This window comes from Dermacentor andersoni, chromosome 11, assembly GCF_023375885.2.
Source record: "Dermacentor andersoni chromosome 11, qqDerAnde1_hic_scaffold, whole genome shotgun sequence".
In the NCBI taxonomy this organism is placed as follows: domain Eukaryota; kingdom Metazoa; phylum Arthropoda; class Arachnida; order Ixodida; family Ixodidae; genus Dermacentor; species Dermacentor andersoni.
In genome coordinates, this window is record NC_092824.1 from 107,733,139 (window position 1) to 107,755,060 (window position 21,922).

At 43.8% G+C, this 21,922-nt stretch overlaps 1 protein-coding gene and 1 pseudogene across 3 annotated transcripts in view; one reads left to right on the forward strand and one right to left on the reverse strand.

Annotated features, from left to right (window-relative positions):
- Positions 1 to 2,562: 2,562 nt before the first annotated feature.
- The window catches only part of LOC126539421 (uncharacterized), a 168,270-nt gene continuing 148,910 nt past the window's right edge, over positions 2,563 to 21,922 (forward strand). For 2 of the 3 annotated variants that reach the window (XM_072285670.1, XM_055075367.2), the window contains exons 1-4: positions 2,563 to 2,814; positions 3,437 to 3,628; positions 4,698 to 4,788; positions 7,204 to 7,269. Coding sequence is in view for 1 of the 3 variants with exons in the window: in XM_055075366.2 (XP_054931341.1) it covers positions 7,276 to 7,299 (24 nt within the window). In the remaining 2 variants the exon portion in view is untranslated. Of the gene's footprint in view, positions 2,815 to 3,436; positions 3,629 to 4,697; positions 4,789 to 7,203; positions 7,300 to 21,922 lie in introns of all 3 variants that reach the window. The other variant, XM_055075366.2, reaches the window with a different exon arrangement.
- On the reverse strand, positions 19,367 to 21,398 carry LOC140214160 (uncharacterized; annotated as a pseudogene).

The following is a 21,922-nucleotide window of genomic DNA, read 5'->3' on the forward strand; positions in this document are numbered from 1 at the left end:
AATAGGGAACTGGCGGTTGTGAAACAATCCTTGCTCTTAAAGCTAGAAACATCAGCAAGTTGGAGTACTGCTGCCAATATACATCCATTTTTGTTAGCATGTACTATCACTGCACAATTACTGGTCAAGATTATCACTACACACACCTTAGTAACACCATCTAGAAGTCCATCAGCTGTTCTAGCCACTAGCATACCAACAGAGACAACCACTAGCACCAGCTCTGGCACTTCACTGTTTACCTTACACCATTCTGCTATCATATAATATGTGAGAACCAGCTCTCTATTGGTGTGTTACCATTGATTTTACAAGAGGTGAATATCCGCAAATAGTATTTCACTCTGAGAACCAGCACCTTCTGCGATTCCATCTTTATTTCTCGACACTCTTTTATTCCCATTACCCTTCCCCGTGCAGTACTGTTGAGGTGACCTCCTAAGCGAGAGACAGTTACAGTACTGCACCCATCTCTTCTTTTCTCATTCCAAAATCACTTACTACAGCACCTTCTGCCGGCTGCAACCGGCAACCCAAGCATAACTGCTGTGGGACTGTGCCATATAATCTTATACAAGAAACTACATCAACGCTACAAAGTCCATGCACATATGCACAAATACTTGGCTGAAGAACATTCTGCGCATACCTCTAATTTGTTTTCACTAAAATTTCGCAGCAATACTGCATTTCTTACTCCCCCTTATTTAAATAAACACACTTGGAGTCGTTATCTGCATCGTACCCGCAGACTTTGAACAGGCAGCGAAAACAGCGCTGCAAGTTTCTGCAATGGAAAAGTGTGTGTTTAAGACCGTGATAATTTTTTATGTGCAAATCAGACCAAGCCTACATTCTTTGTAGGCAGAAACTACTGTGTGTGACGATTAGGACCGCGCCGTTTTGTAGCACAAAAAGTATTGACAAACACTTCATTCCTTCGCCAAGAGGTGGCGCTACAATCATCAAACCCGTGTTCTTGACCCAAAAGCGCGTTCAGTTTTTGAAGAAACCGCAGAGAGTAATGGTTATGACAGCGCCGTTTTGTAGGAAAAAAGTATTGACAAACACTTAATTTCTTCGCCAAAAGGTAGCGCCACAATCATCAAACCTGTGTTCTTAACCTGAAAGAATGTTCAGTTCATGAACAAACCACTGAGTGTGACGATTAGGATCGCGTCGTTTTGTAGAAAAAAAGTATTGAAAAACACTTCATTTTTACGCCAAAAGGTAGCGCCACAATCATCAAACGCGTGTTCTTGACCCGAAAGAGCGTTCAGTTCTTGAAACAAACCACTGAGTGTGACGATTAGGACCGCGCTGTTTTGTTTCCAAAACGTTTTAAAAAACACTTCATTTCTGCGCCAAAGGTAGCGCCACAATTATCAAACCCATGTTCTTAACCCGAAAGATGGTTTAGTTCATGAAGAAACACTGAGTTGACCGTTAGGACCGCGTCGTTCTGTAGAAAAAAAGTATTGAAAGACACTTCATTTCTGCGCCAAAAGGTAGCGCCACAATCATCAAACCCGTGTTCTTGACCCGAAAGAGCGCTCAGTTCTTGACCAAACCACTGAGTGTTACGATTAGGGCCGCGCCGTTTTGTAGAAAAAAAAGTAGTGATGAACACTTCATTCCTTCTGCAAAAGGTAGCGCCACAATCATAAAACCCGTGTTCTTGACCCGAAAGAGTGGTTAGTTCATCAAGAAACACTGAGTTCACCATTAGGACCGCGTCGTTCTGTAGAAAAAAAGTATTGAAAGACACTTCATTTCTACGCCAAAAGGTAGCGCCACAATCATCAAACGCGTGTTCTTGACCCGAAAGAGCGTTCAGTTCTTGAAGAAACCACTGGGTGTTACGATTAGGACCGCGTCGTTTTGTAGAAAAAAAGTATTGAAAAACACTTCATTTCTGCGCGAAAAGGTAGCGCCACAATCATAAAACCCGTGTTCTTGACCCGAAAGAGTGGTGAGTTCATCAAGAAACACTGAGTTGACCATTAGGACCGCATCGTTTTGTAGAAAAAAAGTATTGAAAAACACTTCATTTCTGCGCGAAAAGGTAGCGCCACAATCATCAAACCCGTGTCCTTGACCCGAAAGAGTGTTCAGTTCATGAAGAAACCACTGAGTGTGACGATTAGGACCGCGTCGTTCTGTAGAAAAAAACTGTTGAAAAACACTTCATTTCTGCGCCACAAGGTAGCGTTACAAGCATCAAACCCGCATTCATGACCCGAAAGAGCGTTTTGTTCTTCAAGAACTACTGAGTGTCATGATTAGGACAACGCCGTTTTGTTTCTAAAACGTGTCGACAAACACATCATTGCTGCGCCAAAAGGTGGCGCCACAATCTTCAAAACGCGTGTTTTTGACCCGAAAGAGCGTTCAGTTCTTGAAAAAAACGATGTGTGACGGTTTGGACTGTGCAACAACTTATCTTCAACCTACGTAACAATAAAGCTAAGTGATGCAATTATGTTTATAAATAAAATGTGTTTTTGGCATTTTCTTTTTTGGTGGCTATGTCTTTATTTGGTCGCTTCATTTGTTGTGCCCCACCCCCTCAACGGGCGGCGCTTTCGCTCTCATCGCTTCGGCTGCCATTCTCTTCGTCTGCTCCTGACGCTTTCCGTGGACGTGCGCGTTTTCTCGTTTGCTTTGTAGTTGAAAACTTTCTGTGCCTGCAAATGTTCCAGCCATGTCGGAAAAATTGAGGAAACGGCGCAAGACGTGATGCGCGGCTGTATGGCGTGGCCACTCGATGATGAACAGCAGGGCGAAATATTTCCGTTTCGCAGCGGACGAAAGGTAGGCACACTTTTCCTGCAGTCGCTACTAAAAAAGAAGCGCGAAGCTTATCAGAACAGTTTTAGGACAAAACAAAAGATCTTCCACAGTTGTTTTCAAGTGAATATATATATATTTTTTCGTTTGGTGCGGCGCATTTCTCTGTGGTGTTGTAAGAAACTGAAACTACTTGTTGACCGTTGCACATGGGCCCAATGATGCTAGCTGACACGCAGGCGGAAATTTCGCTTCGGTATATGTTCGCGGTTGCTCTGCATTTTTTACACGAGTAGAATACTTACAATTTATATTTGCCGATGGTAGTTGAATGCTTGCTGCACAAAGCGGTTACGGTGAGAGCATCCCGGTGACCAATTTTTTGTGGCATTTCCAGATTTGAATGGTCATGAACACGGCAGAAGCAAAAAAAAAAAAAAAAAACCATTACGAGCAGTCAGTTTGCTTTTTGAATTACAAGAAGTTCGGGTTAGTTATGCGACGGAATAAATTCGCTTCACTTTTCAACCTGCGCCAGGGACAGAATTTTTTCGTCGCTTGAATCATATTAATTACTCTCAACTTTGGCTTCACATTTATAGGTGTTCCTTAATCATGAACAAGTGGTATTTTGCCTGTTTTTCAGATGTGACATATGGCGAAATTACGCCAAATGGGGAGTCCTGGCGATGCTGAGATGTACCACGGCCAGCTGCCGCCTATGCTTGATCGGGCCACTTCACAGAAAATCAGGGTCCTCGCCGACCCTGCCATACGAGGCTGTTGTGGTAGGCTATGCCGACTGTTGGAGTGGGAGAGCGGTCCCTGATCGATGAAGGTAAGGAAAACAAGTTATTAATGGTTGCAAATCTGACCTTCTGCAGTGTAGTTCACCATTTTTGTGCAGAAACCACTTGACAGGGCACAGCGCAATCCATGAGCACGGCGAGTTAGCTCTGTCTTTTCCAGGCCGTCTGCTACGGCGACGGGTACCATGGGTGACTTTACGCAGCGAAATTTGCTCCACATGCTGCAAGAAACCGCGTGCTTATCGGTTTCTCTTTATCGTTTGCTCGTCTGAGGTGCGTGATGTATAGGCTAAGCTAGAAAGCCGAAAAGTTTTCGCTGACAATGAGCGAATTCACGTTCGTAAAAAGTCGCGCCGCGCATGGCGCTACAGCATACAATACGGCGAAGACTGTTCTTGCCGCGCGCTGTCGTGTTCTCCCTAAGCTTGGTTTGCCGCTTTATAGCAGTTATTCTTCCGGAGCAAAAAATTGCAATGCTCACTTGTCCAGCAGCCTTAAACTATTAAAAGCTATAGTTTTCCTCGTACGGGTATCTTGCAGAAAAGTGAAGCCAAAGTAAATACAACGCTCAATTAGCTAATCCCTAACAAGATGAATAAAAAACTATCATCGATCAAGAAAACTAGCTCTAAAATACTGATGCCTAGTATTCCCAGCCAGTTATTGAGAAACCATGGCAATGCTTAACATATGTTACATGAATATATATATAGCAGCACTAAAGCTTGCAACTTTGCTTAATAAATTTCAGAGGCATATTTCTTTTTGAAATCCTGCAACCAAATTTAATCAAAACTGACCTGCATGGATTAAAAGTGCTGTTTTACTAAAACAGTTGTTTCTTTGTCACATGCACTAGAAATGTGACAATAAACGGGCTTTTCATATTGTGTTTTCATAAATTGAAGCGATGTCACACTGCAAGCATTCGTTGCTGATGGAATTTGCTTTAAAGTGGACCATGACACTCGGGCATAGACAGGACGCTACGCTTGTCCTATGTGCCTGTCTCTAGTGTTCCTTTACACAGTGTGCAACTCGGTGAAAATTTGCCAACTAGCCTAGCAAGAGGTTCTGGTGATGTGTCTGTCTTTACAGGTTCTACACCGCCTCAGCGAAGCCAAAAGCGAAAAATATACTCGCCACAGACTGCAGGCGTCATCAACCGACTGAGGAATGATGCACAAAGGTATCGAAAGTCAGTGAAGTTAAAGAGCTGCTGAAAGATTACCATGAGAGAAGCACTAGAGAAGTTTATTTATCGTGTGAGCCCAGAGTCTACCAACTCTTGCAGTGCCAGGTGACACTCCATTATCACAGAAGGAAGGGAAGAACATGGAGAAATGTTTTCTAGAGCGCATTGGTGCAGTTGTGCAATACTTTTACGGTGTAACGATAAGCTAAATAGCAGTCTACTGTAAGAAATCTCTTGCTGTAGTAAGTGTCACATAGACTTGCTGCAGCAGTTCCGCTATGCGTAGCTTATACTGTGCATAGATGACATCAATCTGGATCTTAGAAAACAGCGTGAGAGAAAGTTCACCGCAAAAAGAAAGCTCCAGGAGCTTGAAAGTTACGAAACAGTTTCTTACTGATGTTTTATTCCCTTTATAATTCCAATAGTTCCTAAGGCGGTCTCCTGATTAGCCTATCTTTACAAATATTCTGGCGTATTTCAAAATTTACATAACGTCATATAGCGTTATTCATTGTGCAGACAATCATTGCTCCCACACCTGCACCCGCCTCTTTAAAGGTTATTACATAGCTACCATACATGGATCTTGGGATGCTGGAATCTTCTCGACCTTGCTTCAGTAAAGTAGTGCAAGTACCAATGTTGCTCGACACTCTTCACTTCAGTGGTTTCATTAATATGGCAAAAGTGGGAAGGGGCGGTTTGAAGCAAAGAAAGCGTGCTGTGCCACAAACGAGTGTTCTAGAAAAGTTGAATTGCCTTGACCTCCTTATTGTGTCGACACCGAAATTCCCATGATGGATGACCCCCAACGAATCATGCAACTCGTAACGCAGTTCTAAGACCTGTCCTGCGCTTCAAGCAAGTGTCACAAAACTGTGCCTATAGGCTCTATTAAAGAAAGCGCATAATGTACATTCAGTGTATTAGGAGAAGGTCTTGAAAACCATTCTATAAAGATAATTGTTCTGAGCAGGTCGCTCTGATGCATTGAATGCAGAAGATTTGCATTGCTTTTAAAAGATATTTCTCAATGTCCCAAAGCTATGCGTTCAATAATACCATTGTGCATCACACTGACCTTGCCCAACCTCTATTGCCAATCAACCACAGATTGACACATGCTTCTCCTGCATTTACTGTTTCTTAACAAAAAATCTTGGTGCTGTTTGTTGTTATTGTCTTGGAACTGTGCCACTTATGTCTAGATGATGATAGAACAAACGAAGTGCATTAGAAACTTTTAAGAAACATCTGCAATATGCTTGCAAGGAATTTCATATTGGTATCTTGTTTGCAATGTTACTGATTGAATGAAGCTCTGATGGTCTTGCATGTTGTATTGCAAAACAAAAGCAGATATGAAAAAAAGAATAAATAGACATTTTCAATATAATTTGCTTAATATTTATTGGTGCATTAGCCCTATGAGAGCTATGCAGGAAATTGAATAGGTATAGCATACCTTTTGGACTAGCAAGTATACCATTTGTATGGAACAAAAAAAGGAAACTTTTTACTGGCATGCGAAAAATGTGAATCTGCTGCTCTTGATAATCTTCTTATTCACACATAACTGTTGCAACAAGAATTGCTTTGGTAGGGTTGTGTTGTGCATAGCAAACAAACATAGCCTCTGTAGCAATATTCTGTTTATGAGAAATTGTAGGAAGCTGTCTTGTGTATGTATGATCGTAGTACAGAATGTGTGCATTTGTACTGACTAACGAGATACTCAGCTCACACAATTGTGTTGTGTATTGAATCCCTTGCTGTGCGATAGGTTGCTAACAAAAACAGTTAATAAACCAGTTTTCTGCCTACTAATGTTTTGTCGATACAATATAGCTGCGTGGCGTGGCATGCTGGCTGGTGCATCTTGAACAGAAAAAAGATAAATGTTCACACAGATGCATTGCACATGTGTTGTGAGTAAAAAAAATAAAAGTAGAAGGCGAAGGTTGTTGAAAACATGATCCGAAAGCGGGAAACAATCAGAAAAAATAAATGCCAGCGGTGCTGGTTTCCGTTGGCGCCCGCAGAGGAAGTCGTGTGCTCGTTGAGTGCACAGCACACAACAAGCAGGATGGCATTTTGCACTCGCGCATCAACAAAACCATTGCCATTGAAGCACGCTCAATTTTTCTTTGTTTTTTCCTCTTGGAGTTTGGCCTACCAATTACCAGCGGTGAAATTGGCACTCGTGACACCATTCCCGTTTACCCTGGGGGGAGGGGGTATACCAACTGACATAGCTGTACTTTTGCTCCTTGACTATCTGACCTTGCCTGAGTACATGGTGGAGAACTTTCCTTGATCATTGTGTTTGTGTTTGTCCCTATTCTAATCGGTATGTGTGTTTGTGTTGATGGCGCCATCCATGAATTTTCCTCTTGTTGCTTCTAGGATGCTGCTGGCGTAGGGGAGTGTCATGGACGATTGTTGTCAGTTGGTCCATGGCCTACGGCGGAGGCGAGTATGATGTGTTCCTCTGTCACAATGGTATTTTCCATTCTCGTCAATTTTTACAAGTGTCGAACATGTGGAGAGCGCTCAGTTATGCTTTAATAGCAGTTATTTAACCTTCAAACTGCTACTGACTTGCAGCATGGCATCTGTTTCCAAGGTTTCTAGTGTCCGTGTCCCACCAACTAGCCCATCAATTCATGCTCAGCCAATTATTCAAAGGATTTAGCGAGTTCTGTAGGTGTTGGTCAGCGTCACATTAAGTGAGAGAAATTCTTCAGACAGATCCCGCATGTGGGCACACATTTTGCAGTGGTGTCATAGTATATCTGTAGGAGGTGGATCATCTGTTACCACAGGCAGCATACGCTAACACGATGTACCATATACAGCATGATGACTTCCGGTATATCATACCCGCTCGCATCTATTGTGTGCGCCAGTACATCCACAGATTATGGCCCTTTTGGAGGTGGTACTAAGGTGTCTGTGTTGCTGCAGCTGCTACATTGCTTATGCATGGTTGCCACTTTCGCTAAGAGAGGTGGTGTTTCTCGTCATCATTGACTGTCTCCTGGAATATGAAGCCCAGTCATCTACTGAAAGTTATCAACTGAATTTATTTGCTTTTGTTTGCTGCACGTTTCTTATACAAGAAGGTGCTGTTGGATGCCTGGCTTTGTCATAAAGGCAAGATTTCCCATCATTGTTACATTTGCCAGCACTTCACACGCCAGTACTAAAGTGTGTGTATTGGTGTGGGTTATTTAGTACTTGTATATACTCTGCTTTGCTGCCACCAACTGCATATATCCAATTTATTGCTCTGACAGCACCCTTACATGAACATAGGCTTGCTCTAAATATGCGCAGCATGGACATGTGGTGTATTTCACGTTTTCATACAGACTACTAACTACACATGCTACAGCAAAATCTTCCTTCAGTCCTAAATAAATGCAAACACAGTACATGTCAAAATTTCAATTGCGAGCACTTTTTGGGAAAATGCTGTAATGGTTGTCTGATGTATGTAGTTTATATTTGTGTATGTTTCTTATGCTTAAGTTTCACATAGTAGTTGCTTTATTTCATTCTTTATTGATGCTTACCCTATTAGCAGCACATTTACATTACTATATTGGCTTCTGTTTGCATTTGCTTCTTGCTTGGTTGCTCTACCTGCCTTGTAACGGCTACCTGGGCCTTTGTGAAGCTGTCTATACAGCTTTTATCTCAGGTAGCCATCCACTGCTATCTGGTGAATAGAATGAATGAATGAATGAATGTGTATGCTATGGTGAACTTTAAATGTGCTCATTGCCATCAGTGCCTTCCTTCAGATGGCAGATCCATAGTATGTATGGATTGCTTTGATTGGTATCACCTGGGGCATGAAGGCTTTGGTATAACCGATGCAACATTTATTGTGTTGGGGGTGTGGCGGGGAAAAAATTTGAAAAGTGGCGATGCAAGTTATGTCGAACAGCAACATGCTCTCTGGAAGATGCACGTTCACAGTTAGCAGTGATTAACAAGCAGTTGTCTGCACTGTATTCAATCAATAAGCGGCTTGCTTCTGTTTCCCTTGTGCACGCAAAGCCAGACTAACCGTTAGCTTTAACGTCTGAAATAAAAATGCTGCGGATAACTGTAGAAGAAATGCAGTCATTTGATTTCGTGTCTGGATGTTATGATGAACTTTGTCTCTGTGAAGCTTCCGACACAAAGATGACATCCTTGTCATCTCAACTAGCAGTTCTAGAGTCAACTGTGTCCAACGAACAGTTGGCCATTATGAAGTTGCAGGACAAATTAATGACTGTGGGCAATACAGCAATTCGTCTACCCTTGGAAGTACATGGCATGCCTGCAAAACCTAATGAAAATCTAGTTGGTGGCATTACAGATAATGCTGATCAAGAAAGCTCAGCATCATCTCGTTTGACCCTAGCCTGGTGGTTGCGTCACACAGGCTTCCATTGCTAGGTAATGGACCAGCAAAAGTCATTCTCAGGTTTACTACTCTCGCATTGTGACAGATGACTCGTTGCTCGAGAAAAGCTGCAGTTTGTCAGTGAGAGGTGAATTACCTAGAGTGTGTTTCTCAGAAAATTTGACCAAGATTTACAGGAAACTGTTCTTGGCGACATATGCAACAGCAAAGGCAAAGAACTTCAAATTTGCATGGATCAAGAAAGGAAAAATTTTTACATGCATGAAAGAGGGTGATCCGGCTATTCCTGTGCTGCAACCCACCGATTTCCACTAGCTACAAGAGATACATAGAAATTGATTACTCTGTATGTATTTTTTTCGTGGCAATGAACAACTTCTACTGTTTATTGTATTAGCTTGTGAAATGCACTTATAATGATATCTAAAGTCAGTTTAATACCATCCATGTTAACAGAAGTATTCACAAACAACGGCCTGCATTTCTTACAGTTGTTGGCATTATTAGTGAACTTGTTGACATTTTCTTATTAACCATAATTAATGTTCCTAATGAACTGACTAAACAATATTTGTAATCTGGCTACCATAAACATTTTTTTACGCATAAAGAAAAGTGGGCGGTGGCGCTGTTGTGTTAGAATAAATGATTATCTTTGCCTGTTAGCATTGCTTTACCATCAGCTGCGTATCTGCCGTCTAACTTTTGCTGTTTCTTTCAGAGGCAACTTATAGACCTCCAAATTTTACCTCTGGCAGGTTCACAAAACAATTACATATAGATTTGGCAATGGTGATGTAAACATCAACTTACTAATAACTGAATATCAAATCACGGTCGAATACTTGTATTAAAAAAATTAAATTATGGGGTTTTACGTGCCAAAACTACTTTCTGATTATGAGGCATGCCGTAGCGGAGGGCTCTGGAAATTTTGACCACCTGGGGTTCTTTAACGTGCACCTAAATCTAAGTACACAGGTGTTTTCGCATTTCGCCTCCATCGAAATGCGGCAGCCGTGGTCGGGATTCAATCCCACGACCTCGTGCTCAACAGCCCAACACCATAGCCACTGAGCAACCACGGCGGGTGAATACTTGTATTACTCTAGGCATTGGTTGGGATTGAGCCTACAATCAACTGTTTTTCGCATATGAAATTTCTAGGCGATACCTTGGTGTCCTCATGCCTAGACAATGTGCGACCTCAGCAACATGATACGTTTCATTTCATGTGGAACAAGAAAGACCTCTGCTCACTTTTGCGGGTTGTCGATTCTTACAGGCTAATGATGCACAAAGTACAAGTGCCACTGTACATTTTAGATTACTGCTAGACATAAGCTTTATTTATCTCTTAGAAACTACAATTGGAGTGCATTCTTGTCAAGAATGCCTGAAAATTTCATCTATGATTCATTTGTTCATTCGTAAATTCTGGTAAAAGCTATGTACCATTGAGGCAACGGAAGCAACAGTGCCCTTGGATTAGCTTGCACACGTTATTAGATATAGTAGAAAGCAAATTTGCAAGAGCATGTTATTATACTTCGCGAAATGCATTTTACATAAGCTCTGAGCAGCTGCTTTGCTTGGTGCCATAAAACGACACCATCAAGTTCACAAATTTAAGGAATCACAATCTAATTCATATAACATTGCTTTTGGTTAATGAACTCACTGGTCGTAATTGTGTTACTTTACGTGACCTAATAAGTAATAATTTTTGATCAAGGTCAATAACATTAGTTAACTTAACATTAGATAACCACAACCAGAGGCTAATGGAACATAAAAGGTCGTTAACTGGTTGATCGCCTTCTAATCTTTCCCTACATTGCCAAGATTGTAACTGCACGTCAGAGTTTGATGAATGCATGATATTGTACAGGCATAAGAATGAAGATGCGCGTCTTATGGTAGAGGCATGGCATATCTATAATGGTGGAAGTGCGTGCGTGAGTCAGGCTTCGATTACTTTACATAGGGAAGAGCTTAGGTGTGTTAACAGTTATCTCTCACGTAGCCTGGCACGTGTACCCGACTGACACATGGTGATACCATTCCAGAGCTTGCGCAGATGAGTTTTGTGTCTTCTTTCTTTTTTTTTCGCCTCAGTGCTCCCTTCAGTTGATAGTAGGCATTCGTGTTGCCTACTTCTCTACACTTGTGTCCTGTCTGCACGCCTCACCTGTTTTGCATAATGAAACATTAGTAGACCACTTTGACACATTTTTCACCTCTGCTTCAGAGAGCATGGGCACTCCCAACCGAGCCACTGTTTCATTGTAGTCAACGCCTGGTTAGACTTTTCTGCCACAGTAGGTACTCAGAGGATCATCTTTCCAGTATTCTGTTGCCATAAAACTCGACTTATCATCATCATGCAGTATATTGTTCAGCTTTAATGACCGGAAATCTCCAGGTCCAGACGTTATCTCTGCTGACATATTGCACAGGAGCTTTGAGTACCTGACGACTGTACTGCTGACTATTGTTAATACTATTATGAATACACAACTTGTACGAGATGGCTTGAAAATGCCATGTGTGCTTCCTGTATAAAGACATGGAGGAAGAAGGGTTGTGCAGGACTATGCCACTATTTATCTACGTTCAATCATAGCAGTAACTACTGAAAAGCACCTTTCATTGGTGACAATTGTGGTTTCAGGTCATCAGAGTCTGATCTATTAAATGAATATGGCTTTGTCAGAAGTAGAGGCACTCAGCTTCCTTTAGAGGACTTATTAGGCTTATTGAACTCTGCTATGTACTACGATGAAGTTGTTCCTGCCCTTTTGGTAGCCACTTGAAAGGAATTAGCCACTTGAAAGGAAAAGAATTTGGTTCATTTCACAAATTTGTATCATCTTAGAAGCTACATAATTACAGATTCCGAACACAGTTCCAGTATCTGTTAAGATGTTGCATAACTAACCTGACACAGGTAGTTTCTCTTGTTTCAATAAACAGTAAAACAATTGGTTTAGAATGAGGAGTTCACCAAGCCTCAGTTTGAATGTCACTTATATTTAACCTATATGTGAGTCACCTTAGTAATGTCTTAAGCTTCGTGTAATGGGTTGAAGTCAATAATATGCACTTGGCTCCTGTTGCAGTCCTGTAAGACAATAATGAAGAACATAGCATCCTGCTGTGTTATACCATAACCTGAATGGCATTGCTGTCATTAGATCAGTGTGCTCAAATGCTGTGAAAGGCTACTTTTGCTTTTCTGCTGTAGTCTGTAAATGGCATACGAAGTGATCTGTTTCGAGTGATGCGCGAAGTTGACTGTTACAAATGAGTTGTTTATTATTTTAATAGCAGCTCTTATGAGCAATGCTAGCGAGGTTACAAGACAAGCCATGCAGTTGTTTATTTGTTTTATTTATACAAGATACACCTAAAGTCTGAGGGTATTACATGGGGGGAGGGGGTGCAGGCAATTGATAAAAGATACAATACAACAAATTCACTGGAAAAATTTTTTTTTGCTCACATCATGCAACATTAGAATGTAAGTACCAAATACTTGTAATTCCGACAAGCACAAAAAAACGAAAAGAAGCAACATGAACAAGGCAGTAGTAAAAAATTATACCAATATACGTTTTCCAAACAGCATAAAATGAAATGAAACAAGATCTACATTACAAGAAATGCAAAGTAAAAAGAAACATTTCAAACATGAGATAATATATGCATCATGTTAAGCAGTAGTTAAGGCAGACAACAGATTGCAAAACTTATCGAGATCAGTTGCAGTAACAACACGTGGAGGCAGAGCATTCCAGTCAGCTATGGTGCGTGGTATGAAAGAATGTGCGTAATTAAATGTGCGACATGACAAGAGCTGAACCTTAAACGGGTGGTTGCATTGGTCAAAGATGGAAGAAGGCAAAAGAAAAAAGTCATTATGAAGTGTTGAGTGATGATACAGCTTATGAAAAAGTGATAAACATGCAACTTTTTGGCTGGTATGCTGGTATGACGTGAGTAATTAGAGTAAATAAAACGAACTGTGTGGTTCTGCAATATTTCAATGTTATTTACTAAATATGCTTGATGAGGGTCCCAAATAACTGAAGCATATTCAATTTTAGGTCTAATTAGTGTACAGAAGGCCCGTAATTAGAGATGACAAGGAGAATGCTTCAAGTTATGCTTTAGGAGACCTAAGCAGATGCAAGAATATGGTTAATATGATGGGTCCATGTTAGGTCTGAATGAACGGGATGACCCAGGTACTTGTATGTAGTTACCTATTCGATTGTAGCATTACTTAAGGTTTAAGTTCGAGACTGACAGTTAATAAAAGACATAAATTTTGTTTTCAATAGGTTCATTTGCATGAGCCAGGCAGAGCACCATGCTGTTACTGAATCAAGTTGAGATTGTAGGGCTAAGCGATCATCGTTAGAATTAATTTGGTGGAAAATTACACAATCATCAGCGAAAATTCTGATTTGGGACGAAATGGAGTTAGGTAAATCGTTAATAATTATCAGAGAGAGAGAGTGAGAGAGCAAATGATAAAGGAAAGGTAGGGAGGTTAACCAGGATTGAGCCCGGTTGGCTACCCTACACTGGGGAAAGGGAAAAGGGGACGGAAAGATTAAAAGAAGAAGAGAAAGTCTATTGGGTATATCATTCGGTCACTCAGTCCGGATCACAGACGCTGACTCAATCCAGTAGCCTTCAAATATCGCAGCAGAGCTTTTGTGGCCTTTTGTAGCTGCGATATGCGAGGCCATGGTCCCAAGATCTTCTTCAAGGTGAACGGTGTTCTATCTAGCTGATTGAGAGCTGTGCAGAGGTCATGTCTTTCATTTTGAAAAGATGGGCAGTAGCACAGTAGATGTTCTATAGTTTCCTCGGCACCGCAGGCATTACAGTCGGCGCTATCAGTCATTCCAATAAAAAATGTATATGCATTGGTGAATGCGACGCCCAAGCGTAAGCGGCACAGCATTGTTTCCTCATTTCGCAGAAGCCCTGGTAACAGCTGCAGTTGCATAGAGGGGTCGAGAGAATGCAATCGTTCTTGGGTGAATTCAGGTGTGTGCCACTTCTCTAATGTCATACGGTGTGCTACCTTGCTTAGGTGTTAGGCTGCGTCGGTACGCGATAAAGGTACAGAAACAAGGGTTGCTCCTTTGTGTGCTTTCCTAGCAGCTTCGTCAGCGAGGTCGTTGCCGGAGATACCGCAATGGCCAGGCAGCCACTGAAACACGACGTCGTGTCCTTTCGCTATCATACGATGGTGCATTTCTCGTATCTCCGACACTAGTTGTTCACACGACCCACGACGAAGAGATGACAGAAGACATTGTAAGGCCGCCTTCGAATCGCAGAATATTGCCCACCGATTAGCGGGTTGGTTGTTAATGTAATCAACGGCACCTCGGAGGGCAACAAGCTCCGATCCGGTCGATGTTGTCATGTGAGAAATCTTGTATCGGATGCTAATTGATCGCGATGGTATAACCACTGCACCGGTGGAGCTGGTCTGAGTGGAAGAGCCATCCGTATATATGTGGACTCGGTCAAAGTAGAAAGTGTTCAAACGATCCAGAGCTGCTTGCTTCAGGGCCAAGGTAGGCAGGTCGGTCTTCTTTCTTATCCCTAGAACCGTGAGACGCACTTGAGGTTGTTCTAAACACCACAAAGCTGAGATTGAACGTGCTGAGGATGTGAAGCCCGATGGTAGACAGGCACGATGGATGCTGACCTCGTTGGAGAAGGACGCCTGTGGTCATCGTTCTGGCAGGCAGGCAGGCAAGAGAGCTTGATTGCATGCGTGAAACATGACGAACATGGGCCCTAAGCGTGTCGATGCTAATATAAGTCGTGATCGCATGGTCTCGAGCCATTATAATGGTTCCTGCTGTTGAGGCGCTCCGCGGAAGTCCTAGGCAAACACGTAGTGCCTGCGCTTGCACACACTGTAGTTCTCGAAGATTTGACTTGCATGTTTTAGCAAGCACGGGAGAACTATAACGTAGCAATCCGATAAAAAGTGCTCGATATAACTGTAGCATGGAGCCCACTGACGATCCCCATGTTTTCCCAGCAATAAACTTGAAGACATGAACAATAGATGTGAGCTTCTTCTTCAAGTGGGCAACATGAGGGCTCCAAGAGAGGTCCCAGTCCACAATGACACCCAAAAACCGATGATTTCTCTTGTAGGAGATAGGCTGGCCATTAATGCATACTGGATAACGAGACATTGGTTTTCGTGTAAAAGCGACTAACGCACATTTTTCTGTTGAGATGGTAAGGCCTTGTGTGTGAAGATAGTGAGATGCCTGTGTTGCTGCTTTCTGCAGCCTTGCGCGAACCTGCAGACGAGTGACCGCTGATGACCAGATGCAGATGTCGTCGGCGTAGATTGAGACACTCACTGTTTCCGGTAGGGATTCGGCCAGCCCAAGAAGCGCAAGGTTGAAAAGAATAGGGCTTAGAACCCCACCTTGGGGAACTCCTCGGCATGTGTAGTGGTCGGTAGTCAGACCATTTTCCGTACGTACGAACAAAGACCTTCGTGTCAAGTAGTTTTACTCGCCCTCCTAGTTCAATTGTCAAAAGTGCGTCTAGAATGGGTTGATGGGAAACGTTGTCATAAGCGCCTTTCGCGTCCAGAAAGAGCGCTACTGATAATCGTTTCCAAGATTTTTGCTGTTCTACAGATGACACTAAATCGATGACACTGTCAATCGATGAACGGCCTAGTCGAAATCCCGCCATAGAATCAGGGTAAATCTTGCAGTGTTCTAGGTACCATTCGAGACTCATGAGGATCATGCGTTCCATGAGTTTCCCGACGCAGCTGGCAAGTGCTATAGGCTGATACGATGCCAGTTCGAGCGGCGACTTTCCTGCTTTTAGTAGCGGTACCAGGCGGCTGCGTTTCCACTCCTATGGGACGACACCATCTTGCCATGAACTATTAAAAAGGCTGAGGAGTTCTCTTTGTGCTTCTCAGCCTAGGTGGCGCAAAGCAGTACATGTTATGTCATCGGGCCCTGGTGATGACGAACACCTACAGAGCGCCATAGCAGCTTCTAACTCTTCCCTAGAGAATGGAGCCTCCATACTGGTATCTCGTGGACCGGGGAAGTCGCTTAAAGCTATGTCAGGAACTAAAACTGTGCCGCCGGCGATCTGCGCACAAAATTCCTCTGCAACGTCTATCTCACGGCGGTTTTGATAGAGAGCGAGGGCGTTAAAAGGGTGTCGTTGCTGGGGTCTTGAGCAAAGACCCCGTAGGGTACGCCACACACGGGACAATGTCTTGCGGGGGTCTAGTGACTCGCAAAAGCATTTCCATCTTTGATCCGCTAGCTTGTCCATTCGGCGTCTTATCTTCTTTTGCATGCGCCGAGCTTCTCTGAGGTCAAGAATTGACTTTGTGTGCCTGTACCTCCTTTCAGCACGGCGACGTATTGTACGAAGCCTTTCCAATTCAACGTCATTCTCTGTACGCTTTTTCGAATGTGTGAAGCAGCACGTGCAATCTTGCATTGCGTCTGCAATTATGTCTTCTAATCTGCGTGCGATATGTTTCTTACAGGTGTCTTCTACTCGATCTTGAAAGACTGACCAATCGATTTGGCGAGATACATCCGGTAATGCGGCGTCTAGACCATTGATTCTCACATAGGTCGGAATATGATCACTTCCATGGGTTTCAATATCAGTGAACCACTGCACGCTCGAAGTCGGGCAACGTGACACCAAAGTCAAGTCAAGGCAGCTACTGTACGTTGTTCCTCGCAGAAATGTCGGACTTCCGTCATTTAGAAGACACAGGTTGTGGCCTGATGCAAAGGATATTAGTGACCTGCCCCTCGAATTTATCCTGGAGCTTCCCCATATATGGTGGTGAGCGTTGAAGTCCCCCGTTATTATCCACGGACCGGGAGTAGTAGCCATAATATCTTCTAGTCTTTTGCTGGCAAACTGACTTGTTGGGGATAGGTAGACGCCAATAATAGTAAAAGACAGCCTCTTCTTTTTCACACTAACAAAGACGTATTGGTTACCGTCGTGTGGCGCCACGGGTTGCGAAAAATATGTTAGGTCCTTGCGAATGTAAACCAGAACCTTACTACTACGGACACACGTTGTTGAAACAAAAGGTTCATATCCTGATAGTCTTATGGAGGCTGATAAGTTCGGTTCACAGATCACCAGTATAGGAAAGTCGTAGTCAAACACGAACTGTCGAAAATCCGAAATACGTGACCTTAGGCCTCTCGCATTCCATTGGAATATGGAGGCACTTCTGACATCATCCCGGAACGATCGCTGTTGCTGTCGATGAGCCATGGTTCTGCTGTAGAAGTTCTCAAGCACTGGACTTCTGAAGGCTCGCTAGAACCGGATTGATGGCATCCAGCACTTGCAACGCACTTCGAGCTGTTGGTGTCTGTATCTTGTCCAGAAGAACACGAATAGCACTCACCAGAGAGCTGATCATGACAACAATTTGTTGATCTTGGTCCATCAGTTTATCAGGAACAGTCGAAGTGTCCCTTGCTGTAGAAGTCTGATTTCGCTCAGTAGGAGCATGTAGCCTCGGGAGTGCAGGCCACGCGTCAGCAGCAGGGCTGTTCATTGCATCTTTGTCCTTTGAGCTGACTGCGTTTGGCCTGGGCGGAAGAGTGGGTGGCAGTGTACGTGGCTGGCGCTCTGCAGAGGCTTTGGAGGTTCGTGATCGACGTCGTCGCCGCGATCGTCGCCGCCTAATAGATGTTGCTGCTTCTCGGTGAGACGAGTGGTCTCTAACCATTTTCCTCAATATTGCCATTTCCTTGCGAATTAAAGGGCATTCCTTGAGGCATCGTGAGGGCCGCTGCAGTTTGTGCACTTCAGCACACTGGCTTCGCACGTGTTAGTGGTGTGGGGCCCAGTGCAGCGAGAACAGACGGTAGTGTTCTTGCACACACTACTCACATGCCCAAACTTCATGCACTTCCAGCACTGCAGCGGTTTGGGTATGAAGGGGCGAACTACGTGTCGGAAGTGGCCTACTTTTACATGCGATGGTAGGGATTCACCTTTAAATATGATTTTGACACATCCTGACGTGCCGAGACGAAACGCGTTTGTGATGATGGTGTTTTCTGTAGCTGGCTTGATTAAGATCGACAGATCGGAGTCGACAATGGTCTCATCAACATCGTAAATAACGCCACTACTGATTTGTTTGCCCAGCGGAATATGAGGGCGGACTTTCACCCCGTCAAGTTCCGTGACATTGCGCAAAGAATCCAACGCAGCCGCGTGTTCTACGTCAATCGCTAGGACGTTCTTACGGGTGTTCACTCTGATGTCTTTGATTTCATTCGGAACCAGTGCCTCTAGATGAGTAGACACGGCTTGCCTGTTGTGGCGTCTCAGGTTGTCAGTAGCGAGAACTGGCGTGAACAGGATGGTGAGCTCCTCGGTATTCCGCGAAGATCTCACGGTGGACTCACTCAAATTCGAGGATGCGCCGAGAAACCTTCGTTTTGCTTTACGACTCCGCACCAGCTCGAAGGCGTCACAAGAACCTTCACCGCTGACATAGTACTGCATGGTGTCGTCGCTGTCAGTGTCGCTCTCGGTGCCGTTGCGCTTCCTGGAGGCAGCCGCCGCGGGCACTGCCGACTCCGGCGGACGCGCGTGAGACTTCATCTCCATCGCAAAGGGCCAAGCACACTCCCTTGTGGGACGGCGGAGCGTACTTGGATAAAGGATGAATTACGGTTATTAACACTGGTGAACTGATACATGGAAGAGAGAAAATCTTTAACCCATGCAATGGAAGGGTGCTTCAAACAAACTCATTTACAGACTGGAATGAACTTGTATACAAAGACATCTGCTCTGTATCAAACAAAGAAACATGCACACCAACATTATTAGTAGTGCAGTTCTGTTATGGTATTTTTGTTATCACGCTAGCGATATTAGAACATGTATGTGTTGCGCATGCTCTTTCTTTTCTAGGAAGACGGACCTGTTGTGTCAGTCTAGAATTCTAGAATTCACCAGTGGTCCAGTATTGATTCTGGAAAGTGCAATGACACATGCATAATGAGTGTTTGAATAGTGAAATTACCGAGTGCAATTGAATACGAACAACTGAGATAAACGACCACTGAATATAAAATATTTCATTGCTGAACACAGTGAAACTTGGTGAAACAGTGAAAAAGGTGCTCTGTCACAGCAGCTCTTGCCATCCGAACCATTGCGTCATTCCGTATCTTATTGTCCCACATCACCTGCGTCCATCCGTGCTGATCGCCAGCATGCGCCGGCCATAGCATCAAACCTCTGCTTGGTCCGCGAGTCTCCACCTCATCTCAGAGGCAGCTGTGCGACGACTCTTGTCAGGGAATTCACTGTACAAACGCAAGTGCTTCTGGCTATTCTATAGTCCACCGCTCTCCTTTCTTGAACTTTCCCGCAAGCTGTGTGCTTTTCGTTGGGGGGCATCGCACTCATCTCCGATTTGGAGGCTCTCCCGCAGTCTCCACTAGGTGCAAATTTAACTCTCACAGGCATGGTGACGCCTGAAGTAGAACCTGCGCAATGACTTCACCGACAATTGCAACCCTGATGCTATCAACATTCGAGATTTCACCGCATGCAGCAGCAGGCGAGCCTTCCGATGCTCTGTGCTTGCAACTTCCACAGTTGTGGGGTCTCCTGAAGGAAGGAAGGAAGGAAGGAAGGAAGGAAGGACGGACGGAAGGACGGAAGGAGGGAAGGACGGAAGGACGGACGGACGGACGGACGGACGATGCCATCTAGCCTTGACTAGTAACGTATTTTGTAGTTAGTAGAAAGAAAATTTTTCACTCTTGCCTTAATTTACTTAATTTAATTTCACTCTTGCCACCAGTCACATAACCTCCGCTTCATTATTTCTACAAACTTAAAAGCTTTTTTTTCTCCACTGTCCCTAAACCCGAATGCTTTGGGAAAGTACACCCTGTTGCTTTAAACTGCAGGGTTGAGCCCTTTACAGAAAAGTATCAACTGTTCAGCCGTTTCCTCTTCCTCTCTTCACGCACCACATAATGTGCTATCCCTACGTACTTGACTTGGTACGTCTTAGTCCACAATACTCCTATTCTGGCTTCAAACAACAAAGTGCTTTCCCTAGAATTACCGTATATGTTTTCTTTGGCAATGTCCTGCTTGAAAGTTCTGTATGTTCCCAGCACTGATTTCGTCTTCATCCCTGTTTTCTACAGACCCCTCTATTTCTTTAACCTTTTTCTTAACCATGTTTCTAGGCTTGCTTTCATCATGGGGGGGTATTCCGTAAGAGTCCACCTAGTGGACTGTCCATTTCGGCCGCTGCTGATTGTATGCAGCTGTACGAGAGAGGAGGAGACGAGCGGCCCTAGCCAATCAGCAGCGGCCGAAATGGACAGTTCACTAGGTGGACTCTTACAGAATACCCCCCCACCCCCCCTGTTGTCCATATATTTGCGTGATAATTTTCTGGTTTGCTTCCTCCATTTTGTGTCAACATTCCTCATGTACAAGTAACTGAAAACTTTCCTTGCCTACTGCTTTCCCACCATTTCTCTCAATTGCTCCTCAATTTATTTCTTGCTGCTAGCTTTCCTGCCCTCTATTGATGTCCATCCCATGTCACTCTGCACCCCCTGATTTGGTTTATTTCCATGTGCTCCCAAAGCAAGCCTACCTGGCCCTCGCTGCTTAATTTCCAACCTTGCTCGAACCTCATGCACAGGACCGCATTGCTGAAAGTCAGACTACGAACCATCACCCCTTTCCAAATCCCTCTCACCACCTCGTACCTATTGTAATTATGCAGTGCCCTATTTTTCATCACAGCTGCATACCCGCCACCTTTAGTCGTTACATATTTTTCATGTCCCAATAGGTGCTCAGCCCCATTGTTTATCCACACACCAAGATATTTGTACTTATCCACTACCCCCGGCGTAACCTCCTGTATCCCATGCGTGCCGCCCTGGTTAGGATTTAAAATCATGACTACTGATTTTTCATTACTAAACTTTAAACCTAACCTACTACTAGCATACCAGAGCTCGTACGTCCAAAATGTGAGTATGCTTCTCCAATATGATCTCGTCAATGTAGTCGCGTCTGTCAAGAATCGAGCAGCGAGGTTTATTCATTAGTCATATTACGCATGCGTTAGAAGCCATCACGTCAGTGTGTCATCTTCAAAATCAGCCTGGTTTAAGCGCACTGTCATCCCCGCACCGCCATCGACTTACGAATTCTTTTTCACCAGATTTACTACAACTCGCTGCATGACTCACTGTGTATCAGTGTAGCAGGTATTTTCCTTAGCACAGAGGATCCTTTGCAGGTAACCCGTCCACGCAGCCGCACTACTAACGTTAACCGCCCCCTCTTTTTCTTTCTTCCTTTATTTCTTTTTCTTTTTTTGGGCCAGTGATTTTGACATTTGTTCTGCCTAGCACTGCCACAACGTATAGAAATAATTTCTTCATCGAACATCGCCGTGTGTCTGAATGCGTATTACGCGCAGTGAAGATGTGTGGGCACATTGTGTACCGTTGTACGCATGTAGAACCCACCCCTATGCAATACTCCAAACGAGGGATTCTTAACGAAATATGAAATCGAATTGGGCGCATGCTGCAACCGGCGTTCACCTTCTCATTGAGT